We start from the raw sequence: 20,905 nt of genomic DNA on the forward strand, positions 1-20,905 counted from the left end.
TTTTTAGATTAGTTTACAATAAAATTGAAACAAATTATTTTAGACATGATCAAAACCCTCTTCACTATTTTTAAGAAAATTCAATATTAATCTTTCTATATAAAATAAATTTTAATTAGCAATATATTTCATAGAAAAAAAAGATACCTCTGTATTATGTCACTAAAATAAACATAAATCAAGTAATTCAACTAAATGAAATTTCATTACTAAACTGCTTCACACAATTTCGGCAGATCAAACAAAGGATTTCTAAGGAAGCAGAGAAAAACTTTGATAAATGAATTTTTATAACGATTTTCTTAAAATACATACATTTTACAAACTATTTACTTTAAAATCTAACGCGTGGTATTCACAGATATTTAATAAAATTCATTAATCTTTTTAAAAATTTCATGTAATTTTTTTATATACTGCTATGAAACGTACACTAATATTATAAATCTTTAATTAATAAGAATTACCTGTAATTAAAACTTTCATGATGATAAAATATGAAATCCCGCGCAGCCAAATACAGAAAATGGCTTCCTCTAACAATAGCTTTTGTTTAAACAACGCCAATTGCTTTGGCGAAAAAGTTTGGTCACACAATCAATATAGGGTTATAAGAAGATTGATGGATAAAAGCTAGCGTCAAGCTCACTCCGCCCAGTTACCAATTCCTAAATTGACCAAATATCATTTAACTGCACTATTTTTATTGAAAAAACAAAGTAAGCTAGAAGCTTAAATGATATGTAGTATACTATTTAGTAAGCTATAAGCTAAAATAATTTTTAGGATATATTCCTTACGACCTATCTTCCTACCCATCCTGAATAATAAACAAATTGAAGAAAATTGGCGCGAGTGTTTAGAAGTGAAACATGTCTGTTGAACATTATAGCTTTAATTTTCTAGAGGAAATTTATGTTTTTATGATTGATATTTTCTTGCTTTTAAATATTTAATGAATATTACCCCTTTATTATAAAATGGATTCGTATTTTGATATTGAAGCTGTTAATAATTTGGGGACTTTGAATTCATTTGGGGCTTCATTTACTTCTCTTAAATTAATTGCACACCCTCATTTTCACTCAAATAAATTTTTATATGTTTTCTTCGCTAGTACGAGTCAGATTACTTGCTATAAACTTTTTGATAAAAAGCCAATTTTGAGTTCCGAACATAGTTCAAAAGAAAATATTCATAATTCATCACTGGCTACATTTTTACATTTTCAGGTAACTATTTTTTATTGATTTTTTTTAACTCTATTTTTTTAAAATTTGTGTTGTTTATTTCAAATTTCTTCTACGATTATAATGTTTTTTAAACTAAACATAAAGTTTTAAGTTATCTAATAGTTAAAGTTATAAGTGTTTGTTATAATAATTCTCCCATGGGTAAATTTTCACATTGGTGCCTGCCTCTTAATAATCGCGAAGTCTTAGTTACGGGATTACTTTTCTTAATTCTTCCATTTGTCATTGTCTTATTCTAATATACTGCACACAGTGGATTTTTGAACCTTTGGAAGTCATTTACTAGTACAGTAGGGAACCGATTATCCGGAACGATCGGGACCATCGCTATTCCGGATGACTGATTCTTCCGGTTTTCTGAATCGCTACAAAAAGCGGTTTTTTTATTGTTAAACCCAACTAAAATTAGAAAAATATTTAGAAATAATCTTAAAAAGAAGAAAAAACGATGAAGTAATACACTAATGTTTATTTCTAAAATGATGGTAAGGTAAACATCTTTCAAAAAAGAAAGAAAAATCCTAAAATCTTATGAATAAAAATATTTTTTTTTTTAAATAGCGGGAAAATTTGTCGAATTTCGTTCGGGTTTTTCGGTTTTTTTATTTGCGGATAACGGGTTCTGTACTGTATAATAACTAATATTATAATCGTATAATAATAGAATAATAATGTTATTGTTTTCGTATGTTTGTTTTAGGCAGAGGTATGCGATTGTTCAATAGAATAATAATATAATAGTATAATAACTATAATTATAGTATAATAACTAGTAGGTGTTATTTACTAGTATGATTAAGCAGTATAAGCACTTTGGTTTGCTATATATATTGTATTACTATATCTTAGCTTCTGAATTAATTCTTTTTTTCATTTTAAAAGTAAGTAAATAAAAGCATTTTACGATTGTTAAATAAGAATGACAGCATTGTGGTGTTAGTGAGAGTTTTTTAAATTTTGCTTAGCCTGTATTAATACATTAGGATTTCATCATTACAAGCCACAAAATGCACTTTAATGAAACTATTCAACTTGTTAGCTTGTTTTAATTTCTATATTTTCAGATTTATGTAAAAGTGTTTACATAAACATAACCTTAATGATTTAACATAATAATTATTAATTTGTTCTTATCTTTTTTTCTTTTTTATTATCAAATCATAGCTTGATTCATTAATTTCAGCTTTGTATCTTGTTATCTCATGTTTCAAAGACCATCTCCAATATTGTGCAGCTTTAATACGATCTAAATAAAGTACCTACCTATAGTGCAGCTGACAGGAGAACTCCTCCAGACACCCGTCTCGCGTTGTGGCTGGTACTATGGTTACGAGGAAAGGTCACTTCGAATAGGGCTGTGGGGTGAATAGTTTTGTCTTAATCTGAGCTATAGGTCGTCATGAGTAAACCAATCGACACCTTCTTTCCTCCATTTCACTCCCATTAGAAATGTGCTCTCGCTTGTTACCATAGCAGCAGACAGCCCCAGACTTTCAGTCTGGAGGAGTTCTCCTTAAGGCCGCACTATACCTGTCATCTCCTCTGTTAACTGTAATTTTAACAGAATTATCTTTATATCTCTTCTGTTAGTTAATTGTAATTTTAGATTTAAAAAGTCACAGTTGTGTGACTATTACTTTAATCATGAGCCTTGAGTTCTTTAACATTGATATTTAATGTTTGTTAAATTTAATAATTTATTTATTGTTAAATTGTGGTACAAATATTCACACTCATAATTTTTTTATCCTGTTGTAGCAAACATTACGCTTTTGTGTACCTCTTTTGGATATAACTTCAACTAATGATGATGTCTGGGCTATAGGAAATAACTGCCTTTTGTCTATTCGGTAAAAATTCAGATTTAAATGTTTGTTTTAAAAATTAAATTGTTCCTCAATTGAATGTCTATTTATCTTTAAATTGGCACAACTTCTAATACTTAAATTTAATAAGTTGTTTTTAAACTGGCATTATATTTTGAAAATAATATTTTTTAAAACTGCTTTTATAGTAGATGCTAGTTTTTTGTATGTTTTAATTCGTTTCTAATTCTCATGTTGCTTAGTTTAGTTTTTTTTCTTTCTTCCTTAAAGAGCTTTCTTAAGTTTAATCTATTTTCTACCAAAAATATTTGCGCAAATTAGCAAAGTGTAGTTAAATAAAAGACTAAATAATATTCCCCCCCCCCCCATAGGAACGTTTTTGAGAATAAGAATTCCGTTCAAACTGATGATTGCATGGAACCATCTATGAAAAGAGAATATCCTTTTTATGGCTTTGAAACACTCGTGAGTGCAAACAGTTTTCAAGAGCACATTTTCCAAAAGAACTTTTACTGCTTCAAGTGTGATTTAATTGAGAATAGTATTTTAGTATGTCATGAAAATACAGAGCTATCTTCATGGCAAATTGTCTTAGTCATTAACAGTTCTACTTCTACACGGAATAATTTGGAATGTATTAAACTTTTGAGCTTTCCTTCATCATATTCAAGTGAAAATGCATTGTGGGGAAGTATGTATATTTAATTATTATTATACTTAAGTATTGTGTATCTGATTTTTAAAAACTATTTAAAGAGATTAGAAGGAAGATAGAATTGAATTGTATTGTTTGCTGAGGGAACAAGGTTTAATTCTTACTGATTTTTGCAATTAGAAATATTTTTTTTTCAGGCATAAGAGGGGGAGAAGAACAAAAGTCTTAAAATGCCTGTTAATTGTTAAGATTTATACATAACTCATGATTAAAGAGAATAAAGTAATACTTTAGTAAAACATCTAAATTATTTAGAAACATTAGTAAGAAAAGGTGAGACATTTAACATAGCATTTTCCAGATATGGAGTAAATTCTAAGAGCTTAATATTTCCACCATAGTTCATAGTTCTTAGGAATAAAAAGGAGTAGGGCGCTTTGAGTTTTGTATACTTAACATTGAAAAAATTTATCAAAATGTGTAATATAAGTGAATTTTATGTTAAACAATTTTTAACGTATCCAAAAACAATTTTTATTTTTAACCTATGAGAATAATTCTAACAGAGTAAATATTTGTAATAGTAATTAAACATATAAACATAAGATAATTTTAGCAATATGTATTTATTGTTTATTTAAGAACACAGAACAAATTTTTTTTAAAAATGGAATTTGAATAAAAAGGCAGTGTTTGTAAGGGATGGATGCTTACCTTAACAAGAAGGGCAAAGAGGACACATTTATTGGGATGAAAGGGCAAGCAGTGTGGGCTGCCCTTCAAAAAAACGTTAAAGGAGAATACTGCATAGTTATTAATATTATCAGTAATTTTTTGAAATTTTCAAATAAATCATGTTGTTTTCATTGCAATAACTTTTTAAAAATACTTTAAGTAAGTAAAGTTTGTATTTTATTTAAAAGAAATTATTTAACAAAGAAGAAAAAATTCATTTGATTTTATAAAATTCCTAAATAAACTAGTGCTTGTGCTAAAAAAATTGATATCAAAGTATATTGAAATAGTAATAATTTATAATTATAATTTGTAAATTGCCCTTCACAACAAAAAAATTTCAACTTTTTTATTTATTTGATTAGACTATTTCCTCTGGGCTGTCTGAATAAAAAAAATCTTAGAACTTTACATGTATTGTTATTAGTCAACAAAATTCATGCTGAAATGAATATTTTACATGTTCTAACATCTTTTCTAATTGCATATTAATGAAAGCATTTTAAATATACCAATCAATTAATCTAATAAACTAAAAGGAAATTGATAACATAGTTGCTTACATCAACACTCTTTTTTTTCAGTATGAATAAGTATTATTAGCAGAGAAGTATAATTAGCAAAGAAGTATTAGGCATTGCTAACAAAGAAGTAAATTAATAAATATTAATTAAATAAATTAAGAACATTATTATTAACTAAGAAGCATTACATTATTTAACACTCAGCAAGTGGATGCTCTTCAATATTTTATTTTTAAAATGATGATATAAACTTTTATCTTTGCTATTTTTGTGCACAGCTTTAACTTTATGAGATTAACTTTATGAGATTAACTTAAAAAAAAAAAATTAGTATAACTTTAGGAGTAAAAGAGAATAAGCTAACTTTGGTTCTTATTTGTTTTCATTGTTAAATTCTATAACATTTAGGTCTTATTATATATTATCAATTTTCCTTTTTTCTCATCCCTTTTGGCGCATATTTATTAACCTAGTTTAGTATCTTGGGGATTTTTGTCAAAATTCAAGCGGTGCTTAATATATATTTTAAATATTTCAAATGGAATATTACAATTCTCGGTTGTACCCTGGGCAGTATAATTTTTGTTCCTCCTTATTTATGATGATATTTTAAAATCTGTTTTAAACTAATATATTTAATCTAATTTTTAAGCACTGGTATTTATAGTGATTTTTTAAAAATCTATTTTAGGCTAATACAATGTTACATCTTGATCAAAGAATTGTGTTATATCTTTATTTATTTTTCAAGGTAACAAAGAAAGAGTTGGGAAACCAGAAGTCTTATTTTCTGATTCCAAGCATCCTCTATGGAAAAATATTTGTGATTCTAAGACCAGATCACTTTCAAACTATGTGGTCTTAATAGCACAACCAGATGGAACCATTCTTTATTCTTTGTGTTCATGGGCCTGTCAAAGGAAAGAATTCAAACAAGTATCTTCATTACAAAAATTGTGCAAACTGGAGGAGCCTATTTTATGCTTTTGTTTCAGGGAAAACATTGTAAAATCCATAAGTAATTACTTTTGATTTATATTTTTATATATTCATTTGAATCTGTGAGCTTTTTTTTAATGTTTTATTTAAGTTGGAGCTTTGTAAACAATAGATAGCATACCTAGCTGAGGTCGTGAAATTAATATTTTGGATAAAGAAATTTTTTCAATAGAATAACAACGAAGAATTAAACTGGAAATTGGGGATATTTCTGATTGCTATGTCAAAAAAGAAGCTCTGGTCCGGACAAAAATTTCAAATAGATAAATATTGGTTTATTAGAAGTTCAATGGTTTTGACAAAAAGTTAGTAAAAAGACAAAAAAAATTCATTAAATGGTATTTTATCTAGAAAATTTAAGGTTTGAAAAAATATTTCTCTTTCTTTGTAAAATTTTAGTGTTTAGCTTGCATCAAAGCTCCCTTTCTGAAAATTTTCTTATTTCTTTTTAAAATGTTACTTTGAGGTCTCCTTTGCTTTAAAAATTTTTTTTATCAGCTGTTTTAACCCTTTGCTTACGGTGTACTATGCTGTACCATCACCTGCGCTCCACATGTTGTACCAGCTGTAAGCAAAAGGTTAGAATTTTGTTTAGAAGATTTTTTAAGAAGTTTTGAGATTGATTGCATTCAAAAATTTATAATTTTTCCTTCTACTGAGATGGGAAAATTCTAGAAAATCAACAGGGACTGAAAATATTATTTTGTGTTATTTTTATTGCAATTTTTTCATTGAGTTGAAAATTTATAAAAATTATGCCTTGGGAAATTGAGAGCTTGATTGATGCAATTTAGGCAGATGAGTCAAACTAGATTCAGTAAGAATGTTTCCTAAGTTTCTAAAGATAATTAATTAAATATGCATATTTTTTTGTTAAGATTTTATTCTGTTTTCTAAAAATTTGTGTCTCTCACAGAATAATTTGAAATATTGATAAAAGAATTATTATTAAATAAAGAATTATGACATCACGAGAAAACTATGAATTGATTTGTTTGAAAAGTCAACATTCAAATGTTTGTTTACATTTAAATTTAAAAGTTAAAATAATTTGGAGTGTGTTCCTCTGCCTCCTTGCTAAAAAACTTATCCAATGTTTCTCCCATATGCAGTGTTTCCAAGATAACATATTTCAGGAAAAAACAAAACTGTTTTACTCTTCTCAAAATAACATAAATGCAACTTTCTACGTTCAAAACAATCAGAGTGTTAAACTAAGGTCTACAATACTCTGACAGAATTCTGTAGTTTTTTTTTCTGTTGAGTAATCTCCTTTATTGTTTTTAAAATTTAATTATTAACTAGATAAATTTTTATTAAGTCTATATGCTTATTTTTTAGGATCAAGTTTCATGATTATAATTGGAGAAAAAGGTAAATTACTTTTAGTAACATCTGAAAAACTGCCCAGTGATGCTGATTCGAATCAACTTGTAAATGGTCTATGGATTTTATCTTGGCAACTGCCTTCATCTGTTCAGAGTTTCATCATTTTGGATGATTGCATAATTTATTGTTCATTTAAAGGAGAAGTATGGATAACTAAGTTTTATGCAAATGATTCTCAGGAAGATGGTATTGGGAATCAGTGCATAAAAATTACAAATAGAGCATCTGATTTTAAAAATATATGCAGCCTGTCTTTGATTAACAAAGAAGATGGTGAGAATAATTTAAAGATTTAAAATTATTTGTTCATATATTTAAAATTTTTATAATTTATTTTGATCTTTTCATATCTTAATTTATTTGGACTCTGATGTTGTTTATAAGGGTGTTTTTACCTTTCCAAAACAGATATTTTTTCACAAATTTCTTCTAAAGTTGTAAACTTGTTCTAAACTTAGAAGAACTTCAAGCTGCATTTTTTTTTAAACTTAACTAAATCGTCTTCAAAAATTCTAGTTTTGCTCCTAAAACTAATTTTTGCTGAAAAAGATAAAGATTTTATGGTTTTATTATTGATGAATTTCATTATTATGATAAAGTTTTTTCTAGTTTATTATATTTTTAGTTCCAAATGACACTAAAAGTAGTAAAACTGTCATAAAAACTATTCCAAAAGTGCAAAATTTAAGTTGAAAAACTTTTTTTTTATTAAATGTTTTTTCTTAATCACTTTAAAAGAATGGTTAGTCTTGCTTCTAAAATTAATTTTGGTTGAAAAAATATATGATTTTAAGCAATTATGTAGGATAAGTTTTTTTTTCTTTTTCCGTTTATCTCATTTCCACTTCTGAACAATTTCATAAGTATGGAAACTGACACAAAAACTATTCCAAAAATGCAAATTTTAAGTTAAAAACTTTAATTGCTTAAAAATTTTTCTGAAACACTTTAAAAGAACCATAACATATTAGTACTAGGTTTTGAAATTTCTTATATTCAGATCTTGATTTCTCTTAATATCTGATAACAGCATTAAAACATATGGGAGAGTGGCGTACAACCATGTACTTCCATTGGGAGGAAATTAGTTCTGTTTTCTAGCAGACAAACTCTGAATTACACTTTACTAGTTCAGAAGAAAGACCTACCATATTAATTACCGTTGTTAATTAATTCACAGCATCTGTGAAGATAAGTTTGTTTTACTATGTGAACTCTAATGTTTTCTTGTTTTTAAGCTATCCTTATTTATTGGTCATAAGAGTCATAAAAATAGTTTTTAGTCCAACTTATTTACTAAAGATTAATACCCTGACAAACAATAAGAATTTTGTCTAATAGTAGCACTGTTCTGTTTTGTTTCGATAGCCTCTGTGCTATGGCAGTGGAGGCAGGGCAGTGGAGGAGGAGAAAACAATTATACATCCAAAGCTAAACAAAAGTTTTATGGCCCTAATAAAAAATTTTTTGCACGCTTTTTCTTCAAGCACGGAAAGCCTTATTTTCATATTTTGTAGAATTTTTGAAGATCCTTTGTGCAAAATTGTAGTTTTTATATGGATATAAAAAAATTCTTTGCAATTTTCTTCAAAAAAAAAAACACATATTAATAAGCAATATTTCTTGTAAGGAATTTTGGTTAGGCCCCAGGACAATTGTTTCAGGTCATAATCTTCTTAATTTGTCCTTTAAAATAGAAATGTCAGCTACTTTTTCACTTAAATTCTAGCGTTTCTAATTTTCCTTTAGTGCTTACATGTGTATCCGGTTTTACTTTACTAGTAGAGTAGGACTGGATGATTTGACTTTTTCTAGAAAACAGTCATTTATTAAAAAATGATTTATCATTCTCATGATTTTTTTGAAACATCGTCAATAATTTTTTAGGAATGATATATTGTACACAACTAAACAATGAATATCTTATCAATCTAACAATGAGTATCCATTTTTAGTTTGACTAAACAATGAATATCAGTTTTTAGGTTGAACAGTTTAGTTCCAACAAGCTTTTGAATCTTAGCTACCAGATATTACACCACATATTAAGTAGTGTTAAAAATCATGCAGGGATAGTTTAATTACATATTAATTATACATTCATAGAGTTATAAAAGAAGTTATCTGGACAAGTTTTTTTTTATTAATTTTTTATTAAATTTCATAAAATTTAATTTATTTTCATTTTGTTATTTAAATGAGAGCATAAATATTTGTTTTATAACAAAAATAATCTTATCCTTTTCAGCAATTATCTTTTTAAAATCTTTTATATCTATCATGGAATAGAATCTTCGATCATATAACAGAATTGTCCAAAATTTAAAATATATTATTTATTTTTATTATTGAGTCTGTACCTTTAGATTATTGTCTCCTATAATTAGAGATTAATTTGAATACATTTTCTTGTTATTTAAAGATAACTATTTTAATTGCAGGGCTTTTCATAATGGTTACAAACACTGGTAATATGTATTTGATGAAGTATTCAAATAAAACAAGCCTTCTTAACAATAGATCACTGCCTGTTTTGATGAATGGAATATTGGAACAGAGTATGTTGTTGAAGGATTTAGCATCAGTGAAACATTCCCAAAGTCGATTATTTGTTGCATTATCAACATTTGCTAATATAAAATTTGGAGGTAAATTGTTTTTTAAATACCCTAAATTAATTTAAAACTAATTCATATTTAACCATACGAAATCATGCTTTTCAGAAGTATGTAATTAGAATTATATTTTAATGTCATTGTTTTCTTTTAAGAGTAAGTTGAATTGAAGAAAAATAATTACATTTGTTTCATATTTTAGTTACACACATACTATGTATGTACATACATACACATGCAGTCAAACCTCTTTTGAAAGGGGGGTTTCCACGGTCTTTAAAAACTGCTTAATTTTTATTTTGGAAAATAAGGACCCTTAAAAGTATTTAATTTTGGTACAAGTTTTTTAAAAGTTCTTAATTTTTCAGCTTCACTATAGTTGATAGGAGCAATTTTTCAGATGAATTTTTTAAGACAAAAATTGCTCTTTTATCACCTAGAATTTGACCATGCATCGAGGGTAGAGCATTTTAGAGAGACAAAAAGAGATGTGTGTGAGGGGGCTACAAGCAAGAGGAAGAAAGCGTATCCTTTCATTAATATATTCTGCCTTTTGCCTGGAATGATACTCTCAGAGGAGAGTGAAGCATTCTAAAAGAAAATAATAGGGTTTGGACAAGGAATTAACAGCACAGGGAAGAGATAGTGCGTTTTTTGGGGGGGAGGACAGTTCTAAAGTACCTAAGTAAAAGACCCACACTGATCTTCAAAATCGATAGAATTCAAGAAATTCAGATCTACTGGTAACCCATCTGCTTATAAGGAATGAAGTAAAACCCTAAGAAAAGAAGTACCAGAAAAATGTTTTGAACTAGAATCCATAATGAAAACTATTTTTTCAAAAAATTTTGAAGAATTCAATAAATTTGTATAATATTTCAATGTGTAATAAATAACTGTAAATTTATATAAAGCAGTAACATTTTTAAAAATTAATAATTCTACTAAAAATTAAACAGATTTGTAATAAACAGGGTTTGAAAAATCCTGGGTCACCTAGGTTTTTTTTATTTTTTTTTATCAAAAACCTAAGGTTTATAGAGTTTTTGATGAAAACCCTAAGTTTTTTCAAAAATACTTTAAATTTTTATTCCTGAGTTCTAAATAAGAATGCATGATTTGCTCCTGACAAGAAAGTTAAATAATTCATAACTATTTATAACTTGTTTTGTTGCAGTGTAAATTTTTTTTTAGAACTTTTAGATTGTTATGCTATTATTTTTATTTCTTAAGGATAAGCAGAATGTTACATAAAACTAACTTTAAATTACTCGATTAAAAGATCCCAAACTTTTTGTTAATAATGTCTATTATAAAATTCAAACTTAGATTTTAATTATAATTTTATTATCGTTTAAATATCATGTTATTAACATTGTCACTTAATAAACTGTTTTTGTTTTTTTTTATATTTAACTTTTGCTTGCTTTAAAATTAATTCATGTTTTTTGCCAGATTATTTAGTAATATTATGTAAAGTTAATTCCTAATAACAGTTTTGGCTGGAAATAATTTTATGTTAAACACAATATGAAAATAAACATAAGTATAAAAATATAGTTATAAAAGTAAACATCACACATTTGCTGTTTAATAATAATTTCAAATTGGTTAAGTTATGTACCATTTTCAACATATTTTTCATGAAATGTTTCAATATTTTTTTAGTAAACGTTTCCTGATAAGATATTACAGGATTACTTTATAATAAAAGAATAGCACTTTCAGTTTTAAACTGTTAATTTGCGATATAAATAAAATATTAAATCATAATAATAGTAGAGAATAATATTAAGAATGATAGAGGATGATAAAGAAATTTCTGAACAATGATTGTTTGTTGGTGTAATTTAAACAGTATTTTTCACCTCTTGCTTGCCATAATTTAAAGAGTCTTTACTAAGCTTATTTTTCCTCAACGGTTATCCCATACTCGTCATTGTAAAAAAAAAAAAAAGAGTTATTCTTAAGCATTTATAAGAAATCAAACATGGATGCAATTAGACAGTTCAGTTCTGCTCACTAAAGTTATCTTACATAGGTGGTATGCATGAATCTTGTTTCAGCATTCACAATGGGTGGCAATTCTTAATTCAACTTCGGTCACTTCTCATTTTATTCAATTAGAAGAAATTGCTTGTGTGTGCGTTAAAGAAGTATCTTGTGCATGTGTTTGACCAACATTTATTGATTTTATTTTTACCTTTTTAAGTTCTGAGTTTTTTTAAGTGGCCACCTCCTAACATTGGCCGCAAAGACTCAGTCCCATAAGAGTCTGTGGTTTGCAGGTTTTTCTGTTTATATGTCTAAGAAGCTATTAAGATTGAAAGAAAACTGAAATTTACACAAAATTATTAAATTTTATTAAATGTGTAAAAACTGCAAGTACGTTGAACCTCCTTAAACTAAGGTATTTACTCAAAGAGAACAAGAAAAGGACTCATAAGACAAAAAATTAAAACTTAACAAAAAGAAAAACTATTTAAAAAGATTTTTTCTCCAAAAAAAAAAAAAGACAAAACTAAAAATTCATAAAAAATTATAAAAATTAATAAATTAAAAATTAACTGCGAAAATATATGATTTCTTTTTAATATATTTTTTTCCATTTGCTATTTATTATTTTGACCTGATCTGACCTGATATTATATTTTGCTATTATTTCTTGTTATTCATTATTATTTTAAATAACTTTTTTGTTTTTGCCTTTTGTTTAATTATACAAATATATATATATTTTTTTCATATTCAAACCCATAATGTTGAAATATTAGAGCATTAAATAGAAATTATTGTAATCTTATTAATAGAAACACGCCTTATTCTATACTTATATCCAATACTTGTGCCTATCCAATACTTATTCTATACTAATGTAAAAGATGGGCTGTTCAACATTGGTACTTAAAACGTTGGTACTTTATTTGTATATTTTGAACTCATTTAATCTGCTTTATAAATTTTCATTAAAAATATTATTGAATTGTAACTTCTTCAAAACTAATCAATAATTTTTACTATATAATTGATAATTATTAAAATCTTTTGTACAAAATTATTTTTTAAAGTACATATATATTTTTTAATTGTAGTAAGTGTTTTTATTTATTTAAATCTGCATGTTTAAAAATATGAAATTATTGTGGAACACCATTATTAGTTACTAAATTTATACACAGATAGATTTAAGGGCCGTTCAAAAAGTACGCACACGAAAATGGAGAAATTTTAACCAGCTTCCCCCTTTGTATATTACCGTACATAAGGTCTTACCCCTCCCCCCCCTTAGAATACACACATTTTATTAGTCAGCCCCCTTTTTTCATAAAAATTATGTGACATTTTGCGAGACAACTTTTTTTGAAAACCGATTTACTCATTCTAACAAGTGGTCGGCGTGTGAAAAAAAATACAAGAGCAAACATATGTATAATACATGTGTAGGAAAAAGTCAAATTTGAATTTGGTGTATGCTTATAATGCACGTACTTTGTATAATACCTCCTCCACTCTCCATCATACAAAACCGTAGAAAATAGCAAATCCCCCCCCCCCTTCGNTTCAACATTGGTACTTAAAACGTTGGTACTTTATTTGTATATTTTGAACTCATTTAATCTGCTTTATAAATTTTCATTAAAAATATTATTGAATTGTAACTTCTTCAAAACTAATCAATAATTTTTACTATATAATTGATAATTATTAAAATCTTTTGTACAAAATTATTTTTTAAAGTACATATATATTTTTTAATTGTAGTAAGTGTTTTTATTTATTTAAAACTGCATGTTGAAAAATATGAAATTATTGTGGAACACTATTATTAGTTACTAAATTTATACACAGATAGATTTAAGAGCCATTCAAAAAGTACGCACACGAAAATGGAGAAATTTTAATCACCTCCCCCCTTCGTACATTACCGTACATAAGGCCCTTAGAGTACGTACATTTTATTAGTCAATTATTTCTTGTTATTCATTATTATTTTAAATAATTTTTTTGTTTTTGCCTTTTGCCTTTCCATAAAAATTCTGTGACATTTTTTTTGCCAGACAACTTTTTTGAAAACCGATTTACTCATTCTAACAAGTGGTCGGCGTGTGAAAAAAAATACAAGAACAAACATATGTATAATACATGTGTAGGAAAAAGTCAAATTTAAATTTGGTGTATGCTTATAATGCACGTACTTTGTATAATACCTCCCCCACTCTCCATCATACAAAACCGTACAAAATAGCAAATCCCACCCCCTTCGGGATGTACATATTTTTTGAACGGCCCCTTAAGTGCTTAACTCATAGTTGCCAAATAAAATATGTTCTTCACATACTTAAAGAAATTAACTAATTATATCAAATATATAATTTGTATTAACGTATACGTGTACGTATATAATTTGTATTAACGTATAATAATAAACTTTATAAATTATTAAAAATTACATGGGAATCCCATCATTGGATCAAAAGTTTTTTGTTGTTTACTTGACTATCTGTGCATTAATAAAGGCATGATTCTATATGATATGTTTGTAATCTTTTATAGCAATTAATAAACTTCGTTTGGATTGTAAAATAACTGAAGTAGAAGACTTTTCAAAAAAGTTATTAATAAATATAAGCTTGGATGGATTACAGCACTTCAACCTGGATACCGAACTTTGGATGATTTCCGCATCAATCTTCAGCAATTTTCAGACAGATTCAGCAATTGTTACAAAATGTTCACCTTTAGTATTAGGTAATTTATTTAAAGATATATATATATTTTAACAAATCACTTACAGTTATTTTTGTCAACACGATTAAATTTTTCTCACTTTCTTTTCAGGCCAAACTTTGCATCTTGAAGTCTTAGAATCCAATTTTTGTCCATCTTACAGCTCTCTTTTTCCTTTATACCTTGAAGTTGGTCTAATTCTAAGAGGGCCAAAAAGTTTTATGTCCATTGACTGCTTTACCGACATAGTAAAAAAATTACCTCTTTATATCAAGACTAATACTGCTATATTGACTGAATTATATTTATTAAAAAATAAGTCTAAAATTCTCCAAAATTCAAGGCTCAAGAATGCCCAAAATATAAACATTTTACAAGAAATATCAAATAATAATGCCAGAAATCCTTTATATAAAAAAGAAAATCATGTTCCTGAAGTATTTATTCCAATTTTCAATAAATACACTTATTGTCTCTTAGAATCTACAGCTGAAGAGTTTGTTAAAAATCTAAATAAAGGTATGGTAATATTATTTTATTAAAATATCATGTTTTGATTAAATAATTTATAATTATAAATGTTTTAATTAAAATTTCTCTTATCCTAATGTGTTATAAATGAGAAGTAATATACTATGTTAAACTAAATATTGAATCACTTAAAAAGTTGCTTAAAAATTATGTTTTTCTATTTGTTAAGTATGTATAGGTTCATAATACAATTGCTACAAAGATAGTAGTATAGGCATAGATCTTTAATTGCTCTATGATAAATTTACATTGAATTTTTATATTTCCTGTTTATAATACGACTTGACTAGGGAAACGTTACTATTTCCTTTTTTATCAAGATTTTTGCTACCCTAAATAGTTACTAAATCCAAGATTGAGAAAGATAATAAAATATTTTATTATAAGTATATTAGTTTTACTATATGTATAGATTAAATCTAAGTAGTTTCATTATGTAAAATGATGTATGTAGAACATAAGTTTTAGAGTTTATTTTATGTAGAAGTTGAAGATTTCTTTTACATTATTTAGGATAATTAAGTTGAAATTTGATTTCTTACATACATGTTCTTTTAGGTCTGAAAATGTCTAATTAGTTTAGTTGAACAATTCATATGTAAAGTTGCATTTCTTTATGAAGAAATAACGATCCAGTCAATATTTTGAATGTTTCCCTTTTTATTGGTATCTGTGCGACTGTAAATTTAACGATCTGAAAAGAACAGCTCTGCCAGTTCTGAGGGTTAACAAGTATTGGTGCGCTAGGGCATTATCTGTAACTTAAATATTAGAAATTTCTTTGGAACAAAAAATTCAAAATTTTCAACTTGTCACATGTCAGTCATATTTTAAAATAATTTTAAGAGTTATTATCGATAATGTTTTAAACAATTAAAATATTGGTTAATAGTATTAGGATTTAAATTCGTCTTCTGGCAAATTTTGAGCCCTAATGAATTGCTGGACTTTACTAATCATAGAATCATTTTGATATTTTCTTTTAACAATTTTTTTTAAATCTCATATTGCTGTTTCTTTCTGAAATCCTATTTTTAAGATTAATTTATAAAAATAATGCTTTAAAAAGTAATATTAATTTAATACATTTGGAAATCTTTTAGAGGTAGGATTGGAGGAGTCCATTTTCCAGGCAATTTTGGAGAGAGGCTCTTTATCACCAAACAGCGATGGTAATAACTTACTGTGTCGAGATCAGTCTGTTTCGTTGTCTGTGTTCCAAATAGAAAAAATAGTTAACATTAATATTACTACTGAATCTATGACTATATTGGGTTTGAAAACAGCAATTGCAGAACTTCTCCTAAGCAATCAAGTCAGTATATTTTGCATAATTTCTTCTAGTTTAAATAACTAAATTCAGTAACTTTAGAATAAAAAGTTATAATTTGAGTAACAGCATGCTCCCAAAAAATGACAATAATTAAAAAATTCTTGAGAGTGCTAAGTAAAAAAGGAATGCCTGAATACCTTTTAATCGAATGTCTTTTTTCCTATTTCTGCCAAAGGTATTTTGAGTTATGATGTCGGGCAAAAAAAATTAAATTTTTTGATATAAGCAATTTATTTTATTTTATAACCATTGTTGAACAGCCGACCCAATTTTGGGTTTATGACAACTAATGTTCAACTCCGTAGCCTTGTAATTTTGAGCCAATCCAGAAGACAAGGAAACTCCTGGAGGTATGGTTTGCTACAGGAACATGGAGGACTTGACTCGACAGATTTAACATGCATCAGTCACCATTTACTACACGTGAAGTCTTCGAATGGCGGACATTGAACCCACAGCCTCTTGAATGTGGGCTCAGTGCCTTACCAATCGGGCTATATCGGCCCCAAACGTTTTGTTGGTAACAGATTTGGCTACTTTTTTTGGCTACTTTTAAATTAAATTATAAATAACTCTTAAGAATTATATTTTTCATGAAATTATCATCGCTTTACAATTCTGTGTAATTTTTTTTAAAATTTTGTTAGTTAGCTTCTGAGATAAATTGCAAAAATGGTGAAATTAACATTAAGGGGTTCAAACTTTTGAATGCAATCCTGAACTAACTATTTCTACCATATTTTCCCGATTATTATTACTCCCATATATTTAAAAGTTAAAAATCCAAAATGGTAAAAAGAAAAAAAAGGTATGCTCATTGAAAGAGAAAATTTTTGTGCCTAATTTTGAAATTTAAAATATTATGTGTACTTATTAATTCGCAATCAATTCCTAAAAACATGGCAATGTTAAAACATGGAAATCTGATCAATACATTAAAAGTCATCTAAAAGTTCCATTTTGGTACATGCATTTTCACTGTCAAATGAACAAAACTTTATGTTCATTAGTTATAAAATTAGCTGATAAGTTTATAATTATCAAGTTATTAAATAAATTTATTTATACTTTATTCCATTAATTAATCGCAAATATTTATTCTTTTGCAGCCTAAATCAATCTATGAAGCTTCCAACTGTGTTAGTATACCTGCTAATATTTTAAAGAAGTGTGAGGTGAGTATATTTAGTTTTATTACATCTATTTTTAATTATGAACCTGCTAGTAGAAACTCATCAGTATGGCAGCAGGTGTTGCAAACTATATTTCATTTCAGAATTTTTTAAAAAAGGAGAAAAATTGCTGCAACTTATTTTTAAAACATATCTACGCTTATTCCTAGTCAAAATTTTAAAGCTGTGCTTTAAATAATTCTGTAAAAATAAACTAAATAAAGTAGTACATATTAAAAAGAAACTCAAGAAATAATATTTAGTTCTGAATTTTTAGAACCATTCTTATTGCATTGATCACACCAGTCTTTCTAAATTACATCAATCTGATTATTAATTTCACATGAATATCATTCATATGAATTTTTATGAAAAAATTCTTATAAAATTATTGACATTTACCCTCTTTATCATATTTTCCATTACAAATTAAAGTTATAAATCAATTGTTTTGAAATGAATAAAGAGGGTAAATGTCTTTTGTTTATACTAGTTAAACTATTATGTATGCAGCAACAGTATTGGTGATTCAAAACGACTCCATAAGGTCTGTATTCTATAATTTGCTTTGTAGTGAGGAATTACAACAGTGATTGGAACTTCAAAAATATTTTTTTCCAACTATTTGTGTTTTAAATTTAGAATTTAAGTGATCATAATTCTGAATTATTAAAGTCAGTGGAATAAATAGTACAACAATTAGCAACTAGCTTTCTATTTCAAAACGGCAATATCATTATTGTAATTTTTATTATGCTTTCTATTTTTTAAGAAAATTTTTAAAATAAATTTATCAATTATAGCCTATTTTTTTCCTTCGTATCATGGCATCATTGAATTCCTCAGCTCGTAAATGCAAAAAGACAGCGTGACTCTATTATATGCCACATAACAATGTTAAACTCATTGAATTTAAAATCCGTCTCTTCATCTTGTGACGATTCTCAGTGTATGCGAATGTGTGCATTTCATGCCCACTCAATGCAAGTTATTTCTGTGAGAAATTCAGAGTATTCCCTTATTATATAAAATAATCTTATCATATTACCTTATTATGGAGCATTTTATGATCAAGAAATAAATTATTACTATTTAACAAGTGTTAAACAGCAAATTAATTATATTTCCTTTTTAATAAGTTAAATTTATTTTAATAATAAATTTTTTGTGAAACTTTGTTTCGTTAACATACACAATTAATGTAAAAAATAAGAAATAACCAATTAGAACTCTAAACAGTAATATAAAAAACAATATAAAAACTAATTTTTTACATTATCGCTTAGTATTCCATCACTTTTTATAGTAACCAAGAATTTAAAAAACAAATTTCTGAAGTTACAAGGGTAAATGAGAATAATTAAGTTCAAATTTTATCCCAATCAATAGAATTAGAAACTAAATTTGTTATAACAAATCTATGTTATTATAAAAAATATTTTTGAATTTTTTTATATTTTTTTAAATGTAACAATCTGTTGAGCTAACAAAAATGATTTCAAAGCAATTCGGGGAGTAGATGAGTAAAGGGAGAAGGGAGTTGAGCCTCCAATATCATAGATAAAAAATCACATTTTTTAAATAATGCATCATTAACATAAAGAGTTACGATTTGCAAAAAAGAAATATTAATGATAAATTTTTGTTTTTATAGGAGTTATCAAAAGAGTTAAGAAGTATGTATGGGCAAAATGTCAATGCTAATGATTTTCTAGGAAGAATTTTCAAAATATATTGTAAATTAAGAAAAGAAGTTTCAGAAAAATTACCCTTGTGATCTATGAACATATGCTAATATATACATAATATATTTTTCTGGTTAAGACAGTGTTGCAATATTTAAAAAGATAATGTTTCTAAGAAATATATTTGTAAGATTTAACTTGATTTTACAATCAAATTTACAATAATATATATTTATTTAAAATTGAAAGTGTATAATTTCTTAAATAATTTATTTGATGAATGCATTTAAAATTATTTGATGTTTCAAATCGGTGTATATAAAAAAGAACAACATTAGTGAAGCAGTTATAATAAAAATCTGTTGTATGTGTAAATGCTATTAACACATCGTGTATTCTATTATAAAATGTGTAATTCAGTTCTGTATAAAGTACAATGTGTATTCTATTCTATATATACAGTAAATTATTCTTTGGTTGATTTATACTAATTAGTTAAAACCTTTTTATGAATTTATTTTATACGAGTCATTAAAAGTGATAAATTATGAACTTTTTAAATCTGTTACAATTTAACTTCGCTGATATTTGTTTTTAAAGCAATTTTATTGTAAATTAAATCTGTGCCATGTATTAAAAAGGTTTTTAAGTTATTAAATCTTAAAAACTGATTTTTTAGTTAAGAAAAAGGCATACAATGATTTACTGTTTTGTGGCTTTTTTGCATAAGTTATTCAGTTCTATTGCTCAAATCACAAATTAAGAATTTTATTAATATGGATAATTTCTATGATTCAATGTCATTTGGAAATTGAAAAAATATGTAAAAAATTTATTTTAAAATATAAAATATTTAGTTACAATAAAATCTCATGTTTTTTTATTAATTATTCATCATTAATCTTTTCAGAATGTAAATTAAATTATTAAATGTTATTATGAGATTTGACAAAGTAGAAATTTTCATTTCTGGAAGTATATTCTGAGGAAAATATTTTAGGTTTTAAATTTCAGACAGCTATATTTTCAGTTTTTTTAAAAATTTATTTTTCTTAAATAATGTCTTAAAACTCGTTATAAATATTTTGTGCTTTAAACTATCTATAAAATGTTAATGTTATAAAGAAAAATATTTTAAGTTTCTTATACATTCAAGAAAAAGTATTTTTAGGCAGATAATGAATGATGACAAATCGTTAAAACAACCCTATACTGTTAAATTCTTATTATACAAGACTTAATCTTACTACACTTTGGCTACCTATCAGTCATTTAAATGTTAAATTCTTAATATACAAGACTTAATCTTACTACACTTTGGTTACCTAACAGTCATTTAAATGTTAAATTCTTAATATACAAGACTTAATCTCACTACACTTTGGTTACCTAACAGTCATTTAAATGTTAAATTCTTAATATACAAGACTTAATCTAACTACACTTTGGTTACCTAACAG

General features: G+C 26.2%; 1 protein-coding gene across 3 annotated transcripts in view; it reads left to right on the forward strand.

The window, feature by feature from the left end:
* LOC107438876 (uncharacterized) overlaps positions 1 to 20,313 on the forward strand; it is a 23,346-nt gene extending 3,033 nt beyond the window's left edge. Inside the window, exons 1-11 of one of the 3 annotated variants that reach the window (XM_043042494.2) lie at positions 810 to 1,232; positions 3,012 to 3,103; positions 3,451 to 3,770; positions 5,745 to 6,011; positions 7,334 to 7,654; positions 9,823 to 10,029; positions 14,551 to 14,745; positions 14,836 to 15,243; positions 16,359 to 16,570; positions 17,698 to 17,763; positions 19,415 to 20,313. In XM_043042494.2, the coding sequence (XP_042898428.1) occupies positions 981 to 1,232; positions 3,012 to 3,103; positions 3,451 to 3,770; positions 5,745 to 6,011; positions 7,334 to 7,654; positions 9,823 to 10,029; positions 14,551 to 14,745; positions 14,836 to 15,243; positions 16,359 to 16,570; positions 17,698 to 17,763; positions 19,415 to 19,537 (2,463 nt within the window). In that variant the 5' untranslated portion in view covers positions 810 to 980 and the 3' untranslated portion in view covers positions 19,538 to 20,313. Of the gene's footprint in view, positions 1 to 807; positions 1,233 to 3,011; positions 3,104 to 3,450; positions 3,771 to 5,744; positions 6,012 to 7,333; positions 7,655 to 9,822; positions 10,030 to 14,550; positions 14,746 to 14,835; positions 15,244 to 16,358; positions 16,571 to 17,697; positions 17,764 to 19,414 lie in introns of those variants that run through there. The other 2 variants (XM_043042497.2, XM_043042495.2) reach the window with 2 other exon arrangements.
* Positions 20,314 to 20,905: the final 592 nt, after the last annotated feature.

Source organism: Parasteatoda tepidariorum, chromosome 9 (genome assembly GCF_043381705.1).
Source record: "Parasteatoda tepidariorum isolate YZ-2023 chromosome 9, CAS_Ptep_4.0, whole genome shotgun sequence".
Lineage (NCBI taxonomy): Eukaryota > Metazoa > Arthropoda > Arachnida > Araneae > Theridiidae > Parasteatoda > Parasteatoda tepidariorum.